The 25,261-nt window shown below is 38.1% G+C and overlaps 1 protein-coding gene across 5 annotated transcripts in view; it reads left to right on the forward strand.

The window, feature by feature from the left end:
• The first annotated feature begins 1,687 nt into the window (after positions 1-1,687).
• The window catches only part of evi5l (ecotropic viral integration site 5 like), a 31,000-nt gene continuing 7,426 nt past the window's right edge, over positions 1,688-25,261 (forward strand). Inside the window, exons 1-19 of one of the 5 annotated variants that reach the window (XM_067497489.1) lie at positions 1,688-2,099; positions 9,998-10,359; positions 12,965-13,154; positions 14,099-14,323; positions 14,617-14,691; positions 14,922-15,047; positions 15,223-15,366; positions 15,484-15,573; positions 16,414-16,511; positions 16,848-16,908; positions 17,063-17,116; positions 17,623-17,655; positions 18,457-18,597; positions 20,889-21,005; positions 21,484-21,624; positions 21,713-21,889; positions 22,384-22,530; positions 22,969-23,064; positions 23,219-23,314. In XM_067497489.1, the coding sequence (XP_067353590.1) occupies positions 10,118-10,359; positions 12,965-13,154; positions 14,099-14,323; positions 14,617-14,691; positions 14,922-15,047; positions 15,223-15,366; positions 15,484-15,573; positions 16,414-16,511; positions 16,848-16,908; positions 17,063-17,116; positions 17,623-17,655; positions 18,457-18,597; positions 20,889-21,005; positions 21,484-21,624; positions 21,713-21,889; positions 22,384-22,530; positions 22,969-23,064; positions 23,219-23,314 (2,253 nt within the window). In that variant the 5' untranslated portion in view covers positions 1,688-2,099; positions 9,998-10,117. Of the gene's footprint in view, positions 2,100-2,133; positions 2,776-7,063; positions 7,165-9,997; positions 10,360-12,964; positions 13,155-13,529; positions 13,882-14,098; positions 14,324-14,616; positions 14,692-14,921; positions 15,048-15,222; positions 15,367-15,483; positions 15,574-16,413; positions 16,512-16,847; positions 16,909-17,062; positions 17,117-17,622; positions 17,656-18,456; positions 18,598-20,888; positions 21,006-21,483; positions 21,625-21,712; positions 21,890-22,383; positions 22,531-22,968; positions 23,065-23,218; positions 23,315-25,261 lie in introns of those variants that run through there. The other 4 variants (XM_067497491.1, XM_067497490.1, XM_067497492.1 and 1 more) reach the window with 4 other exon arrangements.

Consider the following 25,261-nt stretch of genomic DNA (forward strand, 5'->3'; position numbering starts at 1 on the left):
AAGCTCTTACATTTTTGAGGCCTCAGCACAACTTTTCAGAACATCCCTGTATGTAAAGCACTGGTACAGAGATTTTATCAAATTTAATGACTATGTTTTGGTTAGGTCACAGAATTAAATAATTGTGTTAGATGCTGTAATAACAATGTTTGTGTGGAATTAATGTCAATAAATATGAACACGTTCTACATCTTGATTTATAAAACACATTTTCACCTGTGTAACTAAATGAAAGATAAGATCCTGAATCAGTTTCCAGTGTAGCCTTTACACTGGTGTCTTGAAACATAGATACCTCTAATGTAATGTATGACAGAATCCTAAATTCATTATTATTTTGTCCAATACAAATTTGTTACAGGCCATTACCTATGGATTAAAATAGTGCATAAACCTTCAGGGTCCAGGAAGGTCCAGGAATCTTGGGATTTAACTTATCCCAGAAGATGGTTTGCATAGCCTATATGGACCCAAGCAGACTAACATAAAACTATTATACTTTGTACTTTTCCAATATACTATATTACAGTTTTACTACTTCTTACAACCACAATAACTATTCTATCAATTATCTGTTATGTAAAATGTTTTAAATGATGCTGCTATTCCATAATAGCACACCAAATAGTGCATAACACTGAAATAAAGAAAGAAATCATATATTTTATATTCATAGCTTAAATTCTGTGCCACATCACACAAGTCATAAACAATTTCTACGGTAAGGAAAATAATTGCCATTTTAGGCTACACCATATAGTGTATTCGACAGCTATAGTTGGTTTTTAACTATCCGATACTAGTTAAATGAGGCATGCACATATATTTATTGCGCATGAATTAATGTGCTAATATATGAGAGATATAACTTCTGACTTTTTGTATATTGCTGGTTTTGCTGTACTTCAGTAATATTTCAACTGGAATTGTTTTTAGCAACATTTTCTTATAGATCAGAGCACTTCCATCATTTACCAATGCAATAGAAAAGGCCAAATTACCAAACAGGCAAACTGCCCAGGGACCCCCAAAAATTGCTGACAAATGACTAAAGACTAAATAGTTACGTGAAACAATAATCAAAATTTTTACTAATTATTTTGTCAATTGGTTTATCAATTATTCAAGCTTTAGAGTAGGTTAGTGGTTAGTTTCTGAGTGCCTAGGGAAAAAGATTAACTGTCAGGTAGCTAAATCTGGGGCTTACAGACCCAACAACAAGTCTCTGTCCATAGGCCCCCAAAGAGGTTAATCAAGCTATGGTGACATCTAAGAACATTTTTGGTTTTCAGTTAGAAGCTGAAAGTGGACATTAGGAAAGGGCACTGAAATTAGAACATGCTTTAGTTGTTAAAACAAGACGCCGGTTGATTATTATGGTATCAATTAGAGCTCTAAACTCTAACATTTCAGTCAGAGTATTAATCATTAATTTGATATACAAATTTTATTCATATGGAGGAGCCTATATTTATGAGATAAATCCTGTAAGTCTGACACAAACGACTAGCACCTGCAGCACCTGCGAAATTAAAAATTCAACAGTGATTGGTTGGTTTTCTTGTCCTTCCACAGGAAGTCTGCAGTCTGGACAACCCATTGGTTTGTGACATGTCACTCACATCTCGTTCTGTAACCTCATTGGTTCGCCACACCTCGTGCTCATCGGAGAGCGAGAGAAAGAGCGAGAGAGCGAGAGAGAGAGAGCGAGACAGCAAGACAGCACAGAGCACAGAGCACAGAACACCAGCCATTCTGTGTCATTCATCCGTGATGATTGCTAGTGTCGTTAACGCTGAGTCCCTGTTGAACGGTGTGCAACGTCGCACGGATGTCATGTTTATTTTAGTGGATTTCTACAGAAGACATTTTCTCCTTTAATTCGGTTCATACATTTGATCCCCTCGCGACAAGACGTGCGACACGGCTCTGCCTCCCAATTAAACGGCGGCAGGAGGATGGCACTGCGTTGGACGGGCTTTCTGTGTTTGTCCTCGGTGGCTTATTAAGATTTGAATTAGCCGATAACGCACGTTTGACATTTACGACGGACTCATGTGGATACACGATAAACGCAGCGCCCCAATAATGGAGACCAGGTTGGCAATAATGGTTTTATTTGTTGTATCTGAGATGTAAGTTGAATTTCAGCGTTACCTCATGGAGCCTAACAGTTACCGTGATATTGAAGGGCCCACGCGCTTATTAGCTTACATAATAATAATAATAATAATAATAACAAAACGGGCATTTGGATTATTAGCGCATTTGGTAATGGTTGTTGAAGCTCCACCAACTGAAGCTTCCTTCGTGTGCTCTGTTTATCTCTGTAAAATTCCACTGTATAGCATGTCAGCGGCCCATTCATTAGCCTATAAACCATATTCATTGCCATGACATTACATGCTGCTGTGTGGATTGCCCATCTTGCCTTTCCTCTGCGTCCCTTCCTCATTTTTAATTTTGTTGCACAACGGTGTTGTTATGAGAAGCCGGGACATTTGGTGCCGCAAAGAGAGGATGATGTGTCAGTCTGGCCACAGATGTTGATCCTGCCAAGCCATGAGTCGACTGCAGAGCATGTAGGCCTGTTGTTTAGGCATCCTCAAGCAGCAAAAGGCTGGGTCTGACTAGGATAATGAACTGTCATGTCCAAACAACCCAGTTAATAGGATTACAGGCTTTTCCAGTATGAAACTGCAAGACAAAGGATTATAGGTGTCAAAGCTGATGTCTTCTGGAACATGTTGTATGGATCAGCGAGTATTTATCCAGGTGCTGATTTGAGTTGTCCTTGACAAAAATTGTGGACTCAATTACTGTTTTACTGTTGTTTTGACCAAAAATGCATTAATTGTATCCATAATGTACAGGTAAATTCATTTTATGTGGCTGACCAGCTCTGCTCTAAACCATGAAGACCAGGACTGAAAAACACGGTTTAAATGTAGGCTAGGCACATATCATTTTGCTTCCCAAGTGCAGAGTTTTTAAGCTTCGATGTTGAAGGACTGGGGATAGCGCTGATTAGTCACAAAATCAAAATGAAAGAGCTCCCTCAGGCACTTAGGTTTTTTTTTGTAAGGAGTTGGGGATATTCAAGCGATTAATTATCTCACTAGTGTTGATTATAATTACAGCTTAAATGCCCCATGACTAAGGATATGACCCACTGACTATTGGCATTGTTTTATCTTTTAACACATACAGTGTTATTATTTTCAGGCTTATTGGTGAAAGCCACTCACCATTCAAAGGTTATCTTAGATAGTTTTCTCTCAAGGAAACAGATATCTAATTTTCACATCCTGGTGACCTAGTTTTTACGTTGCAGCTTGAAAACTTCTTTATCTGATTCCTCAATCAGGTGCACACACACAGAGGAGTGAGTACTACATCTGTGACATGCAAGCACACCACAGCTGATCCCAGCTAATGTTTTCCTCTGCATTCAGTACTGTTCCCACAGTATTCATCTGTGTGCGAGAGAATGGCAAGAGTTGTCAAGATAAACAGTCTCTCAGTTGTGCCTATGCATGTGCGCGTGGCCTCCAGCAAGAACCGGAGTAGGGATATCATCTCACAGCCATTTCTGTGTATTGTACATCTTGTTTGGCTGCTGCTGTCCAGGTCTATTACTGCCTGCTATTGTGTTTAGTTGTGGAATAGGAATATCTGTGAAAAACGGGAACAACATGTTCAGGTCATAACAAGAATAGGCTGTTTGATTTCACTCACACCTGAAACAAGGTTTAACTTTGATAAATTGAGCAAATAAATATGATCTATTTTTCCTGGTATTAAAATGAGACCTAATGTGCCCTATTTAATGGTTTAATCCAACAATAAATCCTTAAATGAATAATCAAAGAGGAGCATTATGACTTTTTAATAAACTGCATCTGTAAAACCAGTGGTGTAGGTAAAGGCAAGGGTAAGGAGCATATAGAATGTTGTTATTATATATTACACACAATTATGTTTTTCACCCTTAACACAATGTTGGTTGAACACATACGTGAGTGTAACATCCATCCATCTATCTGTAACCTGTTCATGATTGCAGGGGGTTGGAGCTTATCCTAGCTGTTATTGGTTGAGAGGTAGGGTACACCCTGGACAGGCCACATTTTCAAGGTGCAATGAAAGAAAAGATTGTACTGTTTAGGATTGGCCCAATACAAATGTTGCACAGGAATTTAGATGGAACCAGTTTTAAATCATATGAGCTCTCGCCGTTTCTATTTTTTCACTTGTTTATATAGTAATTTGAGTTTTCTCAAAGCCCAACATTGTGTCTGCTTATGCCTTTTATTTACCAGGATTTCTGAAACAGCCACAAACATGCTGTTTTTCTAACAGAAATTTAGAGCCATATGTCAGCTAGGTCAAGTTGTTGTTGGTGTTTAAAATTAACATTCAAGAATGATTTACTGTCACGTGGATTTATGGGAGAATTATTAACATCACAAATGTGTTGCTGAGTAAGAGACTGAGGCATTTTGAAAACAGTTTTTTTATACCAGGCAGACACTGTTTATGATAGGCACTGAAATGTCTTTAGATTTTGCTTATTTATACAGTAGATGTCTAAGTATACAAAAAAAAATAATGTTTTAAATCTCTATATTATTTTTGAGTGTAAAATTAAAACAGATTTGAGGTTATGTGACATTGTCTCAGTGAACAATTGCCCACATCAGCTTACTAACAGGAGAGTTTGGTTGTTTTTTTCATTTACTCAAGGATTAAGGTAGTTATAAAATACATTTTTATCATTGATTTAGGTATAGATTCGTCTTACAACCAAGTTAAAATTATTAAAGGAAGATAACAAATGTTTGTAATCAGAGCGAGTGATTAAGTAATGTTTGTGCAGATGCTGCTGGGAGAGATTTAAATTAAAAGTGTGCTATAGGGAATTCAACAGAAAAACAATTGGTGATGCTTTAACATAACATAAAGCAATGGTTATGTGTATGTGGGAGCACTCAGCTTGTAGCAGTACTATTATCCAGTTTTTGTTGATTAATCTCATCAGTATCAAGACTAAATGCACTCACTCTTTAAGGATAGAAAAGATAAAAATAGTTGTATGCCCTTGAGATTAATTGATGGGTTGTTGTAATGGCCGTTCCTTGGAAATTCCCTCTCCCAATGGCACTTGAGGAAAATGAATCATCTGGAGAGGGATACTAACTAAATGTAGTGCAGGGAAAACATTATTCATATAAAGTAGTCAATTTCTTTGCTCTGATTGCCCTGAATGCGTCTCCTGTTTTCAGCCTTAATGTCAAACCAATTTTTATTTGATGAATCCCAGAATAAGTCTGTTTTAAGGCATCTACAGTAATCTATGCAGTACTGCTTCCACCCTGAAAGATGTTTTAGGAAGGATGTTTTAGTCACTGTAAAGATGATGATGTTCTCTAAGTGATCAAACTCATTACACAGAGAAATGAACAGCCAAAATCACTGTACTCATTAGTATATAAAGGTAATAAGAGTGAAACTGCACTACTCATTATGCAGAATGCCCCCTGTCAATATAATATTATTGTATTATGACTGATGCATTAATATGCAAATAGAGCTTATTTTGTAGTTTGCAAATTGGAATAAATTGGTGCTCTATTATGTATACTATGTAATTTAATCCATTACAATACATCATATTTAATAAACTGAATACAGCATTTGTAGTGTAATTTAAAAAGTACAGAATTTATCTGCAATGTATACTGTGTGTGAATACTTGCATACACTACAAGTATCTCAAATTGTGCATAGTGTAAATACAGAGCTTTTTATTTATGCTTAAGCCATTGATAGGCTGATTGTGTATGTCATTTGGGGGCAGCTCTTATCATACACAGGCTGACTATTCACTTCCAGCTTTGGTTCCAGATACTGTATGTCTGCCCAGCTAAAATACAGCTTTGAACACCAATATCAGGAGAAAAAAAACAACATATCTTCTTTACAATTGAACTCTTTGAACAATGTGGAGCACAGCAGCAGTCACAAGGACGGTGGGTGCTGTAGATGAATACCGTGTTAATGAAATTGTCATTTTTCTGTAACCAAACATGATCATGAGTCGAAGAGGGACACATGAGAAAGGTTGGGGATACTTAAAAGTTGTTGTTTTTTTATATGGTGCTAGCCATGTTTTTATGTCAATGTTTTTCTTGGCAGACAGGGAAATAATGTCTGCTACAGAAAATCTGAGATCCTTTGGGATTTAATCTGTGCTAAGATAAAACAAATATGAATGTGTCCGTCTTCGAAGGGTGCTGTAAAGATCAAAGATGAAAAGATGATCCTCCATGTCTGTTGCCTTAAGCCTGTTTAATCTTTCTATCAATGGGCACCATAAGACTATTTTGTAAATCGGACACTCTGTGCCATGTTTTTAATAAAGCAATTAAAACATAGGGGGGTTAAAGGGGCATGGGTTTATATTGGGTGTGTGTGGGGGGAGAGGAAGGTCAGAGTGGGAAACAATAGCTCTGCCTGTTTCTGCAGACAGTGAGAGCTTGGAGAGGATGTGTATAAGCATAGACTTTGCACAACCATAATACCATAACTGTTCATGGTGTGTTCAGACAGACACACAAAGTTGTGTAAGAATCTATGCATACATCCATCTGTTGCACGTCACAGCTTCTATACAGGTCACACCATGACTTTGCCCACATGACAACACACAGCAATACTAACAACACGGTTGGCTTATATAACATGCACTCCATCCCCAGTGTGTCTATCAGTGCACATGCACTAAGTGCGTTCAGAAACACAACTAAGTGGATTACAATAAACCCAACCTCTATTCTCTCTCAGTCCCTACAGTTTCTCCCAAGTACACAGTGACATTAGAGTGAACTTGCTGTCATATAGAGAGGAACAAACACAGTCTAGTTTGTTTTGCTTTGTCAGAGACCTTCTCAATGTCGTTCCCTTAATCTGTGTGAGGCAGAGAGGAAAAACTCCCACTTTAGCACCCTTCTGCTGTAGTCTTGCATGACTCACACTTTTTACATCGTGGTCTGACCACAGTGACACAGCTGAATAGCTCTCTATAGTGCTAAAACCTCTGAACCATCTCTTCCTTTGTGCTGTTGTGCCTTAGAGGACAACAACAACACATTTTCCTTTATGGTAAATGGATTTTATTTTTAAAATGCATTGTTTTAACCAGGTTTTAGTTTAATAGAATTATCTCTTTAGTCAAGATTCACAGTTTTGTATCCAAAGTTTGGTTTTTTCATTAAGTGGTGGTGTTTTTAAATCTATATTTATTTATTTTTTATTCAATTGTGTGTGTGTTGGGGGCGGGTGAAATGTTGGTTCATTGTGAAATGTGGCAATACTAATTAACTTCTCCAAAAATTTACATATAGTTCCTTTACGATGTTAGTTGGTGATCCTTAGACTATTACTTTATGACTACTGTGAGATTGGAAACTTGTTGTGAGGGACACTAGGCCCCCATCTGCAAACTAATATTGTCAGTTTTGCAGTAAATTCTGTGTCAAATGTAGCTGTGTTAGATTACGTTGACTTAGTGTTGGAAGGTCTGTGATATCTTTTTTAGCTTATGTTAGTGGAATTACTGTACATTATTGTTCTCGTTTCCTAATGTGTCTGTCTTTGTATAAGAGTTGTGGACTTTCTATTGGATTTTTGGGTTTTGTGAAACATCTAGTCTCTAATATTAGTATATTATCAGCTCAGTGTTTTTACTCATCTTCTCACTGACCAATAGCACCACTTCCTTGATTGCATTTCTAACTGTAGCACAGAGAGAAATAAAAAGAAGTATGTGTGCATTTGCTGTTTCTTTTAATCTCATTTTCTCTCTGGTAAAAACCTGTTTTGCATTTGAGCTGTTAAATGCTCAGGACATGTGATAGTTTTATGCATGTATATATATAAAGATCTTAGAAGCCCAATGTGTCTCAATGCAGTGCTTCACATTAGCAAGTTGAACATTGCAATAGATGTAAATGCCTATTTTTTACATGACTTTAATCACAAGGAGCAATGATTCAAACACACATATCTTCGTTTTTAATTATGTCAAATGTGTAACTATTTACAATGTCTCCAAATCAAAAGTAATGTTGCAACAATTTTCCTCTGGCTGTATAAAAGCTTTTCCTTGCTGTGAAATCTCACATGGATTTAGAACAAGGGAAAATGATTAAAACCTACTCCAACCCTTCTTCTTCTCATAGCCAGTGGCTTCAGCTATTTATAAGCTGGGCGACATCTGCTTTATTTCTCTGATCTCACTCAATTATTCATCTGATTTATTTAATTAGTCTGGTTTTAATAAACTCTCTAGCTGTTTGCAGTAATTTTGTAGCCACACTCTGAGTGCACATTAATTAAACGAGGAGGTGTGTGACAAAGACTGTCTTTCTGAAATAACGTGTGATCTTAATTCAGTAACAGTACTGCTATATCTAATGCCTAACATATCTAATACTAACAAATCTTTGCCATTTGGAAATTACTTCAACCTGGAAGTACTTGAACTATAGCAAATCTACCTTAGTTTAATTAAGTAAAGCCACTTGAAATTTGTAAAAAATTAATACGAGTACTTGGGATATGAAATTAAAACTAAATTAAACTAAAAAGTGACATGGCACCCAAAAATGCCACTTCATTGGTTTTATTGCAAATATGTTTACTTGTTCACATAAATTAACAAACAAATTCTACTCATGGGAACATAATGAGTATCATCTGGTTTAGTATTATCTACTATGTCAATCAATCGGACACCTGCCTTTCAGAATTGGGAGTGCAGACGGGGGTGTTGCATAAAGCAGGATTACTCAGTTACCCTTGTAACATCTGAAATAGCTTATGACCAACTGGCACCTAATGTATGTGAGTTTAGCTTTTACAAACTACTCAAATGGCGAAAGGGTTATTGAACTTCTGAATTTTAAAGGAAATGTAAGTGTCTCAGCTGATAGTGCAGTCAAGTGTCCTTGGGCAAAATACCGAATCTGAAGATGTACTTGTATGTTTTCCGCTTTGGCTAAAAGCACCTGCCAATTGAATAATTGTAAATTTAAATTAAGTTGATTATGAAACTATTGCGAAATGTAGTTATTGTTTAATTACATGTAGTTTACTGCTCCCCAACTCTGTTGCTAAATTTGAATGCAAAATGCTGCTGATAGGTTAGTTGATGTAAAATAATCCAGCACAGAAAGTAAGAGTATTACTATGATCACAACACAACTTTGTGTGCAGCATTAGTTTGAGAAATTACTGGGTGACTGTCTCACACGATCAAGTACAATCATTCAGGTGACTAAGGAACACTCCTTCAACAACCTAGGGCCAGGGTGTAGAGGGACATTATCAGCATCTTAATGTAATTGGAATTGTGTTTAAGTGTCTTAAGTCCATGTAGATAAGCACGACTCTTGCTCTTCCTCATTTTTAATGAGTTTTGTATTTTGGGTGGGAGAAGTCCCTTGTTTTGTCCATTTGTTTAATTGCTTTACTCTCAAATGCCAGTTTAATGTTGGAAATGTTTTAACCTTTTGGATGCTGGAATGTTTTGGTACAAAGATTTTATTTTGTTATGAAACATCTCTCAATACAGAGATGCACTGGACTTTTAGAAAGATTTGTTTTTTTTTCCTTCTCAGTTCATCCCACAGAATTAAAGTGGGCTTTCTACAAGAATAGAATATTATTTTTCAAGGTAAAGAATTTTCTGAAGCTGTGAAAGATTTTAGTAGAAATCTAATCTAATCTAATCTAATCCAATCCTTCTTCTGTACAGTAAAATCTAATTAAATATGGAACGTCATATAGATGTACAAGAAATGTCTTGCCTCTGCTTGTGAACAAGGGTTTCTCCACCAAGTACTAAGTCATGTTTTGCTTGGGGATCAAATACTTTTTATTACTCATTGAAATGAATCTCAATTTATAACATTTGTATCATGTGCTGTTTCAGCATCAGCCAGGTGGCCAATTAGGTGACAGCCAGGCTCACTGAGGAGTGAGACAAACAGTGACACTGGGAGACCCTTCTACCATCCCCGCAGTACAGCAATCTGACTCCACTGTCACCGCCATGTCTATACCCAGCAACAGCCCAGAAAGAGAGTGTTCTTGTGGGGCTGTCCCTCAGCTAGAGTGTCCGTCTTCCCCTCCTGGCATGGACCCAGACCCACTGTCAACAGGCAGTCCTGTCCTCAGCCCAGACTCATCTTCCCATGATGCAGTACTGTCAGCACCAGCAGGCTCTCCGGCAGATTCAGAGAACCTCAGTCCTGATGAACTGGAGCTACTGGCTAAACTAGAGGAACAGAACAGGTGAGATCAGTGTCTGGTCTTGTTGTGATGCACCCCACCTCCCTTAAAACACGCTCTATTTAGAGGGGTGGTGTAGGCTGTTTTGCTACAGTATCTCTTTTTTACTAATAGCCTTGTGAACAGCATTTCAACATGCAGAGAACTCTAAAGCCTGACAGACCTGCCACGCCTAGTTACAGTTCTTAAGTTATAATTAAATATTTACTGTTTGAGTGCAGGGTTAAGCACTGTGTTCTAACATAGATTTTCTAATAATTGTAAGTAATGAGTGTCTCATGACATTGCATGTTGAACTTGTATGGCAGGGTTAATAAAACACCACAGTTCAAAATAAGAAAATTAATTAGTAACCAGAAAAACAACAAATAAAGGTTTAAACTATAGATGCTACATGCTTGGAGCATACACTGTGATGTGACATGTGTGTGACATGATTTTAAAATGATAGTAGTAATACCAGTTATCTGAAAACTAGATCGGCTTAATTGTTCAATAAGTTTCATCAAGTAATATCAAAGTGTGTGTGATGTGATAGAAAAGGGAGCATTTTGTTCTGTATTAAAGGCCAAATATATCATTATACAAGCCAACCACTGGTAATACAGTCCTCAATTGATTACCTTACTGCAAATAATTTTTAAGAGCTCACACAAATATCAAGTTGATTTGTAGTTCTGAGGGTTAAAGTCATAATTAAAATTAGGTTCACTTTTTATGAGAAGTTTTAGATTGAAAAAGTGTGTTTTAACCCCATGATTGTTTGGATAAAATGTAAGCATACACATTGGTAACAGAGGAATTAATTATGTAACAGGACGGGTTAAACTTTTTGATGTTTTTCCCCCTAACCGTCATGAAGCCAAAGAGATTGAATTCAATTCAATTCAATTCAACTTTATTTATATAGCGCCAATTCACAACAAAGTCATCTCAGGGCACTTTACAGAAAAGATTGCAGGTGCTATGCTCCATAACACTAAAATAAAATGTTTTACAGACACTTGTCAAACCCAGATGAGGTGAGGTTTGATACACAAAATTGGCTTTCCATTTGGGATCGCATTAAAGTGCTCACAGAAGTTCCTGGAGATATTGTGTGAACACAACAATCCTTGCACCTCTTTTGACTTGGAAAATAACCATTGTTGAAGCTATGGGTGTGTAAGCTATTGCTTTAGAATACCCTGAATAGGAAAAGGTTATGACCCTGTTAACTGTTATAATTCTGCAAAATGATAAACATAAATAAACAGGGGATTCAATAGCTTGCATATTAAAGCAAATGTTATAGAGCTCAGAACTATGAAGCCGCTGTAGTTTCAGTGTCTCTTCAGGGAAACACTGCCATCCCTTAACCAAATAAACCTTTATAGTAAAGGATCTTTTTCACTTGGACAACATGTACTTGGATGTTTGATCGAAGCTTATTATATATTTGATCAATTCATTTGCTCAGAGTTTCAGTTTCAGCAGAGGTCGCAGACTTATCAATCGTTTAGGGATCACATACAACTGAACCTGACATATTTGGTGTCAGGTGAATAAAGAGTGTTCCATTTGTTCACATAGCCTCTTTTTACCGCCATCCAGCTGCCCCAGCTACCCTCAGGACTAAAAAAATGAAACACACAAAGAATAGCTCAACATGTTTAGGTTAGGTGAGATAATCAGTACCATTCTCATAACGTGAAATTTGAAGCTATGATCAACAGCCAATTAACTTAGCTTACCCTAAAGATGAAAATGTGTCTATTAGCACCTCTAAACTTCAGCAGTTAACACTTTCTGTGTGCTGCTGACTGTTGCTTCACATTTACTGTGCAGACATGTGAGTTGTGAAACCCTTTTTATCATAAGTTTCAGCAAAAATCTAATTAGCCCAAAATGCCAATGTATTTCTCTAACTCACTGTTGATGAGAAATACTGCATAAGGATTTATCACTCTGGCTTCATTTTTGACCTTAGACTGCAAAACTCTTCTGCTCCGGACATTACTGTAGATGAAGATCTAAACATTTTTGTCTAAAACTAAGACATTCTTTGTTTTCTAGACTAAAACAACATCATTTGCTGCTAATCTTATAGAAATTGACACTTTTATTATTAATATAGACAGGTAACAACCAAGTGAAAACTCTGCATAACAATGTGTACCCTATGCATCTAGACGTACTGGATACTGTAAATGAAAAATTACTTATTATTTACATTGTTTAAATTAACTTGTTCATGTCATCATCAACAAAGTCAGGCTCTTGTCATGTTTTCAATGACCATTTTGTTTATAGGGCATTTATCTTAATATTATCAGTTTGGTTTATTGGTAGCTGAGTTAAAGGCCAACTGCCCTGTGTAATACCCCTCATTAGCCAGGGTTGGATAGTTTAGGCTAACAAGTCCTGAGGCTTCTAGTGCCTCAGCAAGGTTGTGTAAGAACTGTACTCACCCTCAGAATGTCCCAGTCTGCCTCGGTGTCACATTTGCTCATCTTAGCTTAAGTGTGTACCAGCTTGTGTACGACAAACATGTTGTGCCATATATTTATGGTCCTTTTCCATTGGAAATAATAAATTGTGATTTGAGCTTAATTGTTTCTTTATCCAGGTTGCTGGAGGCCGATTCCAAGTCCATGCGATCGATGAGTGGCTCACGGCGAAACAGTGGCTCCTCGCTGGTGTCCAGTTCCTCTGCCTCATCTAACCTGTCACATCTGGAGGAGGATACCTGGATCCTGTGGGGTCGCATTGTCAATGAATGGGAAGAGTGGAGACGCAAGAAGGACAAACTCCTTAAGGTGAGTATTAGGAGCTGTAGCAAATGTAGGCATTTTAGACGTTTTCAAAGTGATCTGCTTGAGGTGCATGTGTGTGTTAGAGACCTGCAGCTTAGTGCTTTCTAAGAGCCGGGGATTTGTTTTCCCTGATGTCCCCCAGCAACTGAGTAAAGTGTAGGAGGGCAGCCTTCATGATTTCTACCTATATCTATTGCTTTGTTGTTATAGAATAGTTTCAGTAGTATTATACCAATGACTTTTTACTTGCAATGCACATTCCCCTCCTTCTCTTTTTATCTCTTTGTGTCCTCAAAAACCCAGGTGAAGGTGCAAAAAAAAAATTACTCTGGGCAAAATTTGAGCTCAGATGATGACACTGCTCACTGCCAACTCTACAGGCACCAAAAAAAGACACACAAAGCTCGGCTTTCTTTCTTTCTTTTTTTTTCTCTTTTTGGCTTATCCCATAAGTTCAGGGTAACCACGGCGGATCATTACTCCGCATTTTGATTTGGCACAGTTTTTATGCCGGATGCCCATCCTGATGCAACCCAATTTCTACTGGTCTTGGTGCAGCTGGGGATGGGGATTGGCTGTTGGGGTTCACTTCGACAGGGACACCAGGGACACTTCCACATGTGGTCGGGAAGAGTGGGGGACGAACCTCCAAACCTATGGCTTACTTTACCAACTGAGCCACTGCTGCCCCCAGCTTGGCTTTCATGATTGGCTGTTGAAAAAAAAACAGGTTAAGAATTACTGTAAAAAGCAATACATCATAATGTACTGTAATTATGAAATGATACTGAATTGCTCTTGTAAATTTAATTATTCATTATTCCATAATTGAGTCTTCTTGCTTCATCTGCCTGCTTTTTGCGTTTTAGTCCATCCCTCTTTAGATCCTGGTATAAATCATTGTCCCTCTTAATCTCTTGCTCTCTCACTCTCTCACTGCTCTCCAGGAGTTGATCAGGAAGGGCATTCCTCATCATTTCCGGGCCATCGTCTGGCAGCTGCTGGGCAATGCCACTGACATGCCAGTAAAAAACCAGTACTCTGAGCTGCTAAAAATGTCATCACCCTGTGAGAAGCTCATCCGCAGAGATATCGCCCGCACCTACCCCGAGCATGAGTTCTTCAAAGGCCAGGACAGCCTGGGGCAAGAAGTCCTCTTTAATGTCATGAAGGTGTGCACTGCAGCATTTCCCCTCAGAATATGACTATGTCACTGGTTGTCATTTGGAATAAGTGTCTTCATGTAAATGTGTTTTAAACCATAGCGCACTGTCTCAGGAACAAACAGTCAACAGCGTGTTGACCGTCTGTACATCAGTCAAGTTACTTCACGACTGAGATGCTTAGGAAATAAACTGAATACTGCTGATATGTTGATCCTTTTGCTCCCAATCGGAATGTTTGGTTAGGATTGTTGATGTCGTCTCTCTCTAATTAGAGAAAACACCACCTGTGTGTTTTTCAGGCATACTCTCTAGTGGATCGAGAGGTGGGCTACTGCCAAGGCAGCGCATTCATCGTTGGCTTGCTGCTTATGCAGGTAAAGATCAAAAATTTCAGAGGAACCATCCATAATGAGGATATTTTGCTGGTATTGTACATCACCATGGGAGTTATTTTATCTTTACAAACAAAACCCTGCATTGCAGATTATGTGGCAGGTTTGTGAAAAATTACAAGCTAATAAAGATGTCTCTAGAGGTTATCGACATTAGCAGTGTGGTGTTTTTGAGTAAACTGAGATCTACTCAACCATCTCACCTCCTCCAGATGCCTGAGGAGGAGGCATTTTGTGTTTTTGTGCGTCTGATGCAGGAGTACCGTCTGAGGGAACTGTTCAAACCCAGCATGGCTGAGCTGGGCCTCTGCATCTACCAGTTTGAATATCTGCTACAGGTAAAAAAAAAAAAAAAAGTGTAATTAACATAAACAAATATGAGGTTTGCAGTTTGAGGCTTGTCCACAGAGGGGCAGCAAATCATCTATATCTTGAGCACGACTTCGTTTTATGACATTGCCTTTTAGGTTTAAGGTTTGTTTGTTTGTTTGTGTTTTGTCCTCGTCGCCACAGGAGCAACTTCCAGAGCTAAACGTACATTTCCGGTCCCAGAGTTTCCACACATCCATGTATGCCTCATCCTGGTTCCTCACTCTTTTCCTTACCTTCCTCCCTCTGCCTGTAGCAACTCGCATCTTTGATATTTTCATGTATGAGGTAGGGAACACTTTGAGATGCATTTTGACTGTGTCTATTAAATCTACTACTGTTATGAAATTAATGTTTGTTTGTTTTTTGCTGACAAACATTTAACAAAACATGAACTATCTATAGGGCCTAGAGATTATCTTCCGTGTGGGCCTGGCCATCTTGCAGTACAACCAGACTGACCTCATTCAGCTGGACATGGAGGGCATGTCACAGGTACAAGCAGCCACAGCTTTGTGCCACTTTCATGTCACAAGTCACAGGTTAGGTGTCCCACTTTCCGTTTTGCACGCAAGCTTTCTGAAATACTGATGTGCTTTGATTTAAAAATAGATAAAAATCTCACAGCAATTTATACATAAACTGGCACACATTTGTTGCTTGATTGTCATGGTTTTTTTATGAAGCACTAGTAAATAGTATAGATTTTTACATTCTATTAGTTAAGACTATTGGCTGTTAGATTCATGATCATACTGTGTTAGGTCATGATGATTGTTATTTGGAAACAAACTGAAGATAAATTAAACCTTCTCTCATTGAAGACATTAAGCATTTTGTATGAAACAGAGTTTCAAACAGAACTAACTTTTTTCATAAAGTGACTGATTCATTCTGTAAAAACCCACAATTAAAGCTCAGATAAAAGCAATGCCCTTTTAGCAATTTACAGATACTGATTAACATATTTATTTATGTATTATTTATCATCAGTCCTTCAAAAGTTGCCAGGGTTTTTTTTACTGGACTGGATTTTTAAATTAGATCTTGAATACATACTTTAAAATTCCGACAGTAAACCCCCCAGTCCCCCACAAAGTAATTTTTAACTCAGAATATATGTGTAAAATTTGATTCCTTAATCCATGGGCTTAAGTGATTCTACATGTTTGTCATAATTTTTCGTACAAAGTCTGCTTTATTGTTTGCGAACCTCTTATATTAGAATCTTTTTCTGAAATATGTTTGCATGCTTATTAATAAAACATAAATGAGCATCTTTGTCAGCCTTGAGCTCTCTAATCTTGTGTCTTTTTTACCCTCTGGGTCCGCAAGCATTTCCAAAAGGTGATCCCCCACCAGTTTGACAGCTGCCCAGACAAGCTTATCCTCAGGGCCTACCAGGTCAAATACAACCCCAAGAGGATGAAGAAGTAAGAGCGCTCATTACTCATCTAACAACAGACTCTGGCTGGACGAGCTTCATGCAGCCCAGTCGTATTTGTATCTCTGTCTTACTAATGCTGAGGCGTTTATAGCGAAGCACACTTACAGTACATCTGGTGTTTAGTGTGGTGTGTGCTTATTTTGATTTGTGTTTGTGTGTCATGTAGAGTGGAAGGAAGAAGGAAGCATTTTCGTGTTCTGTCATTGTGTTTTTTGTTACACAAATGATAAAAACAAAGGCATCAAGGGAAGACGTTCTTTCTACAAATAGTTGATGGTTGAGGGAGCCCTGAATAATCCTGTGTTTTTAAATGTTTCATCAGACTAGAGAAAGAATACACCACAATAAAGAACAAAGAAATGGAGGAACAGATTGAGATCAAGGTGTGTATTGTGGTGGTTTATTTGGTTGCTCATGTACATGATCTAGGTATTACAATAAACAATATTATTAGGATTAAAAAAATAGGGATATAAACTGACTTCTCTGTATGACTCTCCCCTTACTAACTTTTTCACACTTTCACACTTTTTCCAGAGATTACGCACAGAAAACAGGCTGCTTAAGCAGAGGATTGAGACACTGGAGAAGGTAAGAGATGGGCTTTGATTCCAGTTTACCTAAATCCTTGTATGAATTCAAAGTACGGAACATAAATGATGAGAAACATCCTAGTATTCTTAATATTTTATTGTAATGACTTAAATACTAACAAAATAATGTTCGGGTGCTCGTTGTCTGTCGTTGGTTTTCTTCTCCTGAGCAGCTTGTTCCTGTATGTGTGTGTGTGTGTGTGTGTTTGTGGGTGTGGATGCTTGTGATTGGTCCTGTTTTCAAGAGAGGTTTTTTCCCTCTGCTTCAATACTCTGCAATTGAGAGAGACTAGAGTTTTAATCCTCTCTGCCTCTATGACTTTTTCCTTTATTTTTACTTACTTCCGCCTTTTTTTCTTCTTCACATTCATCTCCACACTTCTCTGTTTTTTTAATCCCATTTATTAATTTCCCTTGAAATTATTCGTTCTGGGTTTCCGCTTTCTTTTACTTTCTTCCTCTCTTTTTTTCATCCTCTTGTTCCTCTCCTTCTTGGCACTGTAGGAGAGTGCTGCTCTGGCAGACAGACTGATACAGGTAGAGTACTGTATACCACTTTCCCAATGACCTTCCTGAGCATTGCTCTACTCACACACCCCTCCTCCTCCTCCTTCTTCTCTTTTTTTGCTGTCCTGCAAAGCTTCTTTCCATCTTTTTAACAGTTACAAGCCAAAATTGCATGAAAGGGAATTCTAATTCTGTTTCTAATTCGTTTAAACCCTGAAAGCATGTACTGTTCATCCATGATGGAAATTATGAGATTGTACAATCCCTGCATGTGGCATGTGAAGGTTCCTTGTCATTATAACTGCTACAGTTAAACTTTCCATTGAAATACAATATCCAAACTGTATATAAAATATACTTGTAGAGCTACTACTGGGATATGTCTAGTCTAACTTAGCATTAAGACTGAAAACATGGGGAAATGGCTACTCCGACTCAAATGTATCAATCTGCCTCCCAGGACCTCTGTAGGTCAGTAGTTAACATGTTGTTTGTTTTATTAGTACTAGAAAGCGCAAAGCCATTCATAGTGTTTCTAGTCTTGATGCTAACTGACTGTAGCTTCATTTATTTTCCTTTGCTTTTGAGATTAAACAGTAGTAATAAGCTTCTCTGCTAACTCTGAGCAAGTAAAGGAATAAGCTTGTTGCCCAAAATGTCAAACTGTTTCTTTGCTGTCACTTAACATGTATGAAAGTTCACCTTATGCATAATAACATTGCATTTCCTTGAATGCCCAAATGTACCTTTTTTCCCACCAAGGCAATCAGTCTACATTTTAAACTCTATAGTGCACCTTAACCCTTGTGCTGCTCTGACCTGCTGTTCCAGGGTCAGGTGACTAGAGCGCAGGAAGCAGAGGAGAATTACGTGATCAAGCGGGAGCTGGCGGTGGTGAGGCAGCAGTGCACCACAGCCAGTGAGAGCCTCGAGAAAGCACAGGACACCATCAGGGAGCTGCAGCAACAAAGGGTAAATTCCAGCTGATAAAGTGTGCATTAACGGCATTAACACTGTGGTGTTAATGCAGTGATGGCAGCACTGAAAGTCAAAGTAAAAAGTAGAATATATGTTGAATAGAAAATGTTTGCAGTAATATTCATCAAGAAATATAACATTTAGGCATAAGCAGTTTGAATTGAGCTTGTGGGGTCAAGAGATTTTGACGGATTCTTTCCGATGCCAAATGATTTTACACAATGAAGTTCAATCTTTTAGCACCCAGTGTTTGGCTTGAATGAACTCATTGCATCACAGATTGTCTTAAGACTTCAGTGGAAATTTGTACAAGTATAATTGTACGCAACACAAGCCACAGAGAGATCTATTTTGTAACGCACATACAAAGAAGGTGTTTATCTTGACAAAGCCAATTGTTACTTAATAACAATATTAATAATAATAAATATAATACAGCATATTGTAAATTTACTTAGTTTTCACAGATCAGAGCAAAATAATGTGTTTTGTACTTTTCGTTAATTTTTTTGGCAACCATAGTGATTTTAATCACAGACTTTTACACGAAAGCACATAATAAATCTATAGAATATGATGGATTGTTGGAGATAAAACTACCCAAATTTGATGTTTTTATATCATAATCAACCCTGGCAAACTACAAAAGTAAAATAGTATTTGTATATAGTATTATATTGTAATATTATTGACAACTGTCACAGAGGTATTTTGTGTTTGATACAGTAGCTTGTAGTAACTTTGAGGCTTCAGCATTTCGCGCAGTTCCTTCATGTTAATAATGCATAAGCATTTCTGTTTGTCTAACTTACACAGCAACAAAGCCTTGTGATAAGGAACCAATAGTCTTCCCAAAGTATTTACAGTTAAGTTTACCTTATTAGGGTAAGCTCAACTTGGTTTGGGATGCAGAAGGCAGCGGGTTCGAATACCCCCTCACCAGGTGTGGCCCCACCCAGCCACCAAGGGCCACTTTTGTGCCGGTCCCGAGCCTTGTTAATAAAAATGAGAGGGTTGTATAGCAGCAAGGGCATCCGGCTTAAAAACTCATGCCAAATCAATTTGCGGAACACGCTCCACTGTGGCGGCCCTAAAGGGACAAGCCGAGAGCTGTTGATCTTTTTACCTTAGTAAGTCACACTCTTCTGTGACAATATAATGTGTGACTAAATTCATATACTGTCCATTTACTATCTTATCAGATCTGTGTACATTTACACACAATAAGAGCAAGCAATAGATGTGAATCAAAACAGATGTTACTTAAAAGCCAAAAGAAGCCTTTGGTGTAATACTTTCTAAATAGTGCCATTATGACATGTTATTTTATTCCAGCTCAGATTGCTGCTGAGTTCTCACACCTCCAGACACTCATAGTCCTCTTTGATAACCAAGACTGAAATAACCGAAATGACAGTGTGACTCTTGTACTCACGCTATGTACTTGCCCAATTTCAAGCTTTTTTTATTTTGTCTCGTAGGAAAGTATTTTTCCACTCAGCACTGTTTTCTGCTCTCCTTACACCCATAGCTTTGTAGTTTCACTTTGATGTGGTAACTTGAACATGTACAGTAGCTTTCAATTTTCTGACATCATTCTGAGTCATTGGGACCAGTGTGTTCCTTAGACAAATTCATTTGGTTGATCAGCTATTTTGAAGTTGTGTTACTCTACAGACACTTGTTTACTTTTAGGAACAACAAAATAACATTGATTGGCATTAGACAAAATATTTATTTATGTATTTATTTAGCTTATTTCTAAAAGCATTTATGGCTGAGATAAATATGATTAGGGTTAAGTGGCATGGTCTTATTGATGAACACCAAGATACAAGGTGTAATGTAACAACTGTTTGCAACTAAAGCTAGACAATCACAGGATTAATGTATTGCTGGAAAATTACTGCTCAGTTACATAAATGTAATGTGTGTGCAGAAAACTAGGAGAAACGTTCTTCACATAGATGACAGTTAGTTGTTGGAGGGAAAACTTTATAATGGGCACGTAAAGATTGACATCTATGGCTGTGAGTACACACACAATTGCTGTTAGGAGATACAAAAGAGAGAGATATAGCGCTAGCTTGTGGCAGGTTTCACACCCTTTGAAGCACTGTGGTTATCCTTGCTAGCCCTCAGCTGTGAGTAACTCTATCATCTGGAGCCAGTCTGTAAATAATGATAAAAGGAAACTGGCCCAAAATGAAGACATTTCAACTGACTTAAGTTGTCATTAGTCTCTAATCACTTGGTCCCCAATGTAACTGTGACATTTGTTTCAGTACACAGAGCAGTTTGTGAACAGTTTACAGACTGAGTTGGAACAGTCCAGACTGCGAGAGGCCGAGCTGCTTGGAGCTCTGAAGGAAATGCAAGACAAAGTACTTGACCTGGAAAAGGTGAGCTGACACTTTTCAGCAAGATAGAACAACAGAGTGTAAAAGGTGACCGGAAGTAGAAGTTGTGCAAACCTGTGAATGTGTGATTTTGCTGTAAACTAAAAGTTTCCTGTAACACTGTAAAAATGTTAAAAGTTCCACTGCCACTGACAGTGCGCTTGGCTTCAGGCTTTTGGTTTAACTTCAGGAGGTGTTGCGCTGGGGCGACCGAATGATTTTTCTGTACTGTAAAACTGAAAGTGATAGAAAATGCCTCTGTCATCATTTGCTTGAACTACTAGTCACAGTAGTAGCTACAATAACTAGTTATTGGATGGATTGGCATCATTACATCTTGCCATCATGCCATCATACATGAGAGATAGCATTTCCTTCCTCACTGAACATTTCACTTCAGTCCCACAGCGCACAGCTACTAGCATGGTTGTAAGCTGGTTAGACTTATTAAAGCATATATGTGACTTGTTTGTTCATCTAGAGGAGTATTTGCCTGCCTGATGAGAACAACATGGCAGCTCTGCAGGAGGAAGTGAAGCAGATGAAGCTGAGGGAGCTGGAGATGCTGCGCTCATTCAGAGAGATGCAGGACACAGTTGCTGACCTGAACCAGCGCTGGCAGGTAGCACACTCCAACTGCTCATGTTTCTCTGTAAACTGCATGCATGTTTATGCGCAGAGTTCCAACTGTTCACTCTGTGTTTGTGCAGCATCACATGTCCCGTGGCAGCAGCACAGGTGGTGGTGGCGGCCACTGGAAAGAATCCCCAAAGAAGAACGCCATGAATGAGCTGCAGGACAAACTGATGACAGTCAGATTAAGGGAAGCCCAGGCCCAGGCAGAGCTGAGAGAGATCAAACTGAAAGCCCTGCAGCTTGACAGCCAGGTCAGACACCCATACCACATGGATATTTGGTGCAAAACGTGGTGGACTTTCATATAGTCTGAGGATTTAACAGGAACACTACAGTAGTATACTGAATAACGGTCTGAAGTGATTGTGATTTATGTTGCTGTTGTTTATATAATGTTTTAAGTTGCCAAGTCTTGTGGAATTCACAGGGGATTGGTTAAATTAGTTATTGCTGGTGAGAAAGGTTTAACATAACCATTGTGTTAAAATCACACTGTCAACAACACATGACACATTAATACAGGACAGGACTTTGCTTTGATGTTTTCTTCTTGACTTAGATTTTTGCTTGCATTGTACCTCACTTGTAAGTGGCATTGGATAAATGCATCTGCTATATGACTAAATGTAATATTCTAATATTGGAATAAATATTTTTTTTTTATTTTGGCAGTTAAATAGACAAAAGACACATTTTTTGTATTTTAGCCCAACTAGCCTCTGACATTAAACTTCTTTTACTCCAGAACCAGATCCACAGCAAGCAGATTGGGCGCCATGAACAGGAACGCTCTGCACTGCAGGACCGGCTCCAGATGGTGGCCAATCAGAACAAAGCTCTACAGACCCAGCTTAATGAGATGAAAAGGAAGCAGGCTGAGTCTGACTGCAAGGTATGGGCTGACAGTATAGAGAGGAAGAAAAGACAAAGGACGTGGACATTTTACTAGTTCAGTTTGCTGTAAGGTGAAATTGGAGTAAAAAAGCAGATATAATGCAGATGAAGATAGAGACGGAGGGAATGACCAAAAAGTGAAGGGTAGACAGGCATTTTAGATTTCAGTCTGGGTTTAATGTCCAGTAAAAAACAAAGATGCAATGAAGAAGATCTGACATAGAGATGGAGGCCAGAGCAGGACATAGATGGACTGACCTAGTATCCATATTTGAAATCTAGTAGTAGTAGTAGTAGTAGTAGTAGTAGTAGTAGTAGTAGTAGTAGTAGTAGTAGTAGTAGTAGTAGTAGTAGTAGTCATTTCTGCTTTTTAGCAGAAAATGTATCTTTTTTTCTCTTTCTTTCAACTTGCCTCCCTATCCTGTCCTACATGCAGAGTAAAGAAGAGGTGATGGCAGTGCGACTGAGGGAAGCAGACACTATGGCAGCTATGGCTGAACTCAGGCAGAAGATTGCTGAACTGGAAATACAGGTGTTTTTTTGTGTTCCTCTATATGTGTTCAGATATTTCCCTTTATTTTTATTTGTACTTTACATCCATATGCTGACTTAATTAATTTGTGGATTTAACAGTACTGTAACAACAAATGAAGCATAATCTTGTGTATATAAAATGTGTTTTTCAGAAGGAAGAGGGGCTGATCCAGGGCCAGCTGAACCACTCAGACTCGAGACAGTACATCACTCAGCTCCGGGACCAGATTGCTGAGCTCAAAAATGAGGTTAGCCATACACACAGACAGGATTTCACACACAATTCAAACCATACAGAAAGTACTTACCTTCAACTAAACTTGTTACACTTTGTAACCTTTTTTAAAAACACTTGACTATTAAACACTGTTGGACAAAACAAGCAAGTTGAAGACTTCGGAATTTAAGACTCTCAGAAACTGATTTCACAATTTTCTGATATGTTTTCTGCTTGCTAATAGACAAAATACTCCATATATTTTTGATTATATTTTTGATTATATAACATTGATTAAAAATAATCAGTTGCCCTGATGCTTGGGAAAAAATTTATTTACCTTGCACAGGGCTCATTTGTAGCTCGATAATTAAATAGAATTGTCATTGTGCTGATGTTTCTGGACATGCAGGTGGGATTCTCTAGTTTTTCAAATGATGCATCAGTCCTTTAGACATCAGTTAACACAAATAGCAGTTGTTAGCACAGAGGTAACCTCAAGTTTTAAAAATTGAGACATCAATACCACAGCAGTTTTAACTACTTAAAATAATTGAGACAGCTGCTTGTCTCCATTATATTGACATTTATTTTTTATTAATGTTGTTATGTATATTACGAATCTGACCTACTAAATGTAGTTTAGCTCCTGCAAATGTTTTCATTCCTGTTACCTATGACAAACACTACTGCCTAAGTATGTGCTTATAATGTATTATTTCTACTAATACAGTTGAGTCATTTCGTCGATCACTACGTGTTGTCTTTGACTAATGCTTCAAAATTGCATGCAGAATATGTAAGGCCGACATTGACAGTTTGCTATCCACCACAGACTGATCTTTTCATCTGTATGCAGCCTCACAACAGACACCACTTCCACCTTTACACACTCACTGTTGTGTCAATGTCTTTCTTGTAATATGAGACCACTACTCTTACCCGTCAAGTATATTCTAATCATTTGTTTGTCACTGAGCTTTAATTCTGAAAGATGAGTGCGTTTCAAAAGAGTGTGTGTGTGTGTGTGTTTTTCCTGTTATAGGTGAGCCCACAGCTGTGTGACGTCTGTGCACAGTTATTCGCTCACTTTGTCAATTGTAGCACAATCTCCATGAATTTAATAATTTAAGTTCATTTGCCGACCTCTTGTGATTTTTATATATATTAAATGCTGTCTTCAGTTTCTTAAGAGCTTTCCAGCATTGTGGAGATACAACGTTCTCACACATCAAATATTCAGTTTGTTCATTCAGAGAGTGACAGTGCGTGACTAGTAGGGAAGTGTATAAACTTTAAAGTGAGGGGGTGTGATGAGATCTGCCCTTTACCGCTCCACTTCTCTCTCTTCTTCTCCTCTCCCCACCTTTTTTTATCAGCAGTGGTTTTTTTAAATGAGACTGAAACTTGCGTGAGTACTGATGAGGAAGCAGTGAACCATTTAGAAAAATCTCAGTATAGACGTCTAGGCGATCAACCTATGGATGAGTCATATTAGTAGTGCTAATATGTAATGCCAGAATCTGTATATTGGAGGTGAACTGGCTTTACTCATTAAATTGCCAAATGTATATTTTGATTTATCTTGACTTGAAAATTTGGTAATTTCTTTAGTATTTAAGCAGTGTGGAGCTCTTTAGCTTATTTTTATATTCATTAATCTCTTCATATTGCAAAGATTAGAATAACAAGCTTCCCCTGTATGTTCTTTCTTGCTGTAGTTTGAAGAGCAGCCAGACACAGTCAAAACATTTCCATTGGTTAACCACTAGTTTCCCCCCCTCCCCCCCCGACTGCAACTAGTCTGGGTATATGTTAGGGGGAAAACAAAAACCTCCGAGATTTGTCATGAGTCACTGTGGTACATGCTGGGTTAACATGCAAAAGGCATGCGTGTGTAGATAAACTGTGATGGTAACACTTTTGTCAAGCAAATAAATCCACTGTGATCTGAAAGCTGGACAGGATCAGTGCAATG

Source organism: Channa argus, chromosome 3 (genome assembly GCF_033026475.1).
Source record: "Channa argus isolate prfri chromosome 3, Channa argus male v1.0, whole genome shotgun sequence".
In the NCBI taxonomy this organism is placed as follows: Eukaryota; Metazoa; Chordata; class Actinopteri; order Anabantiformes; family Channidae; genus Channa; species Channa argus.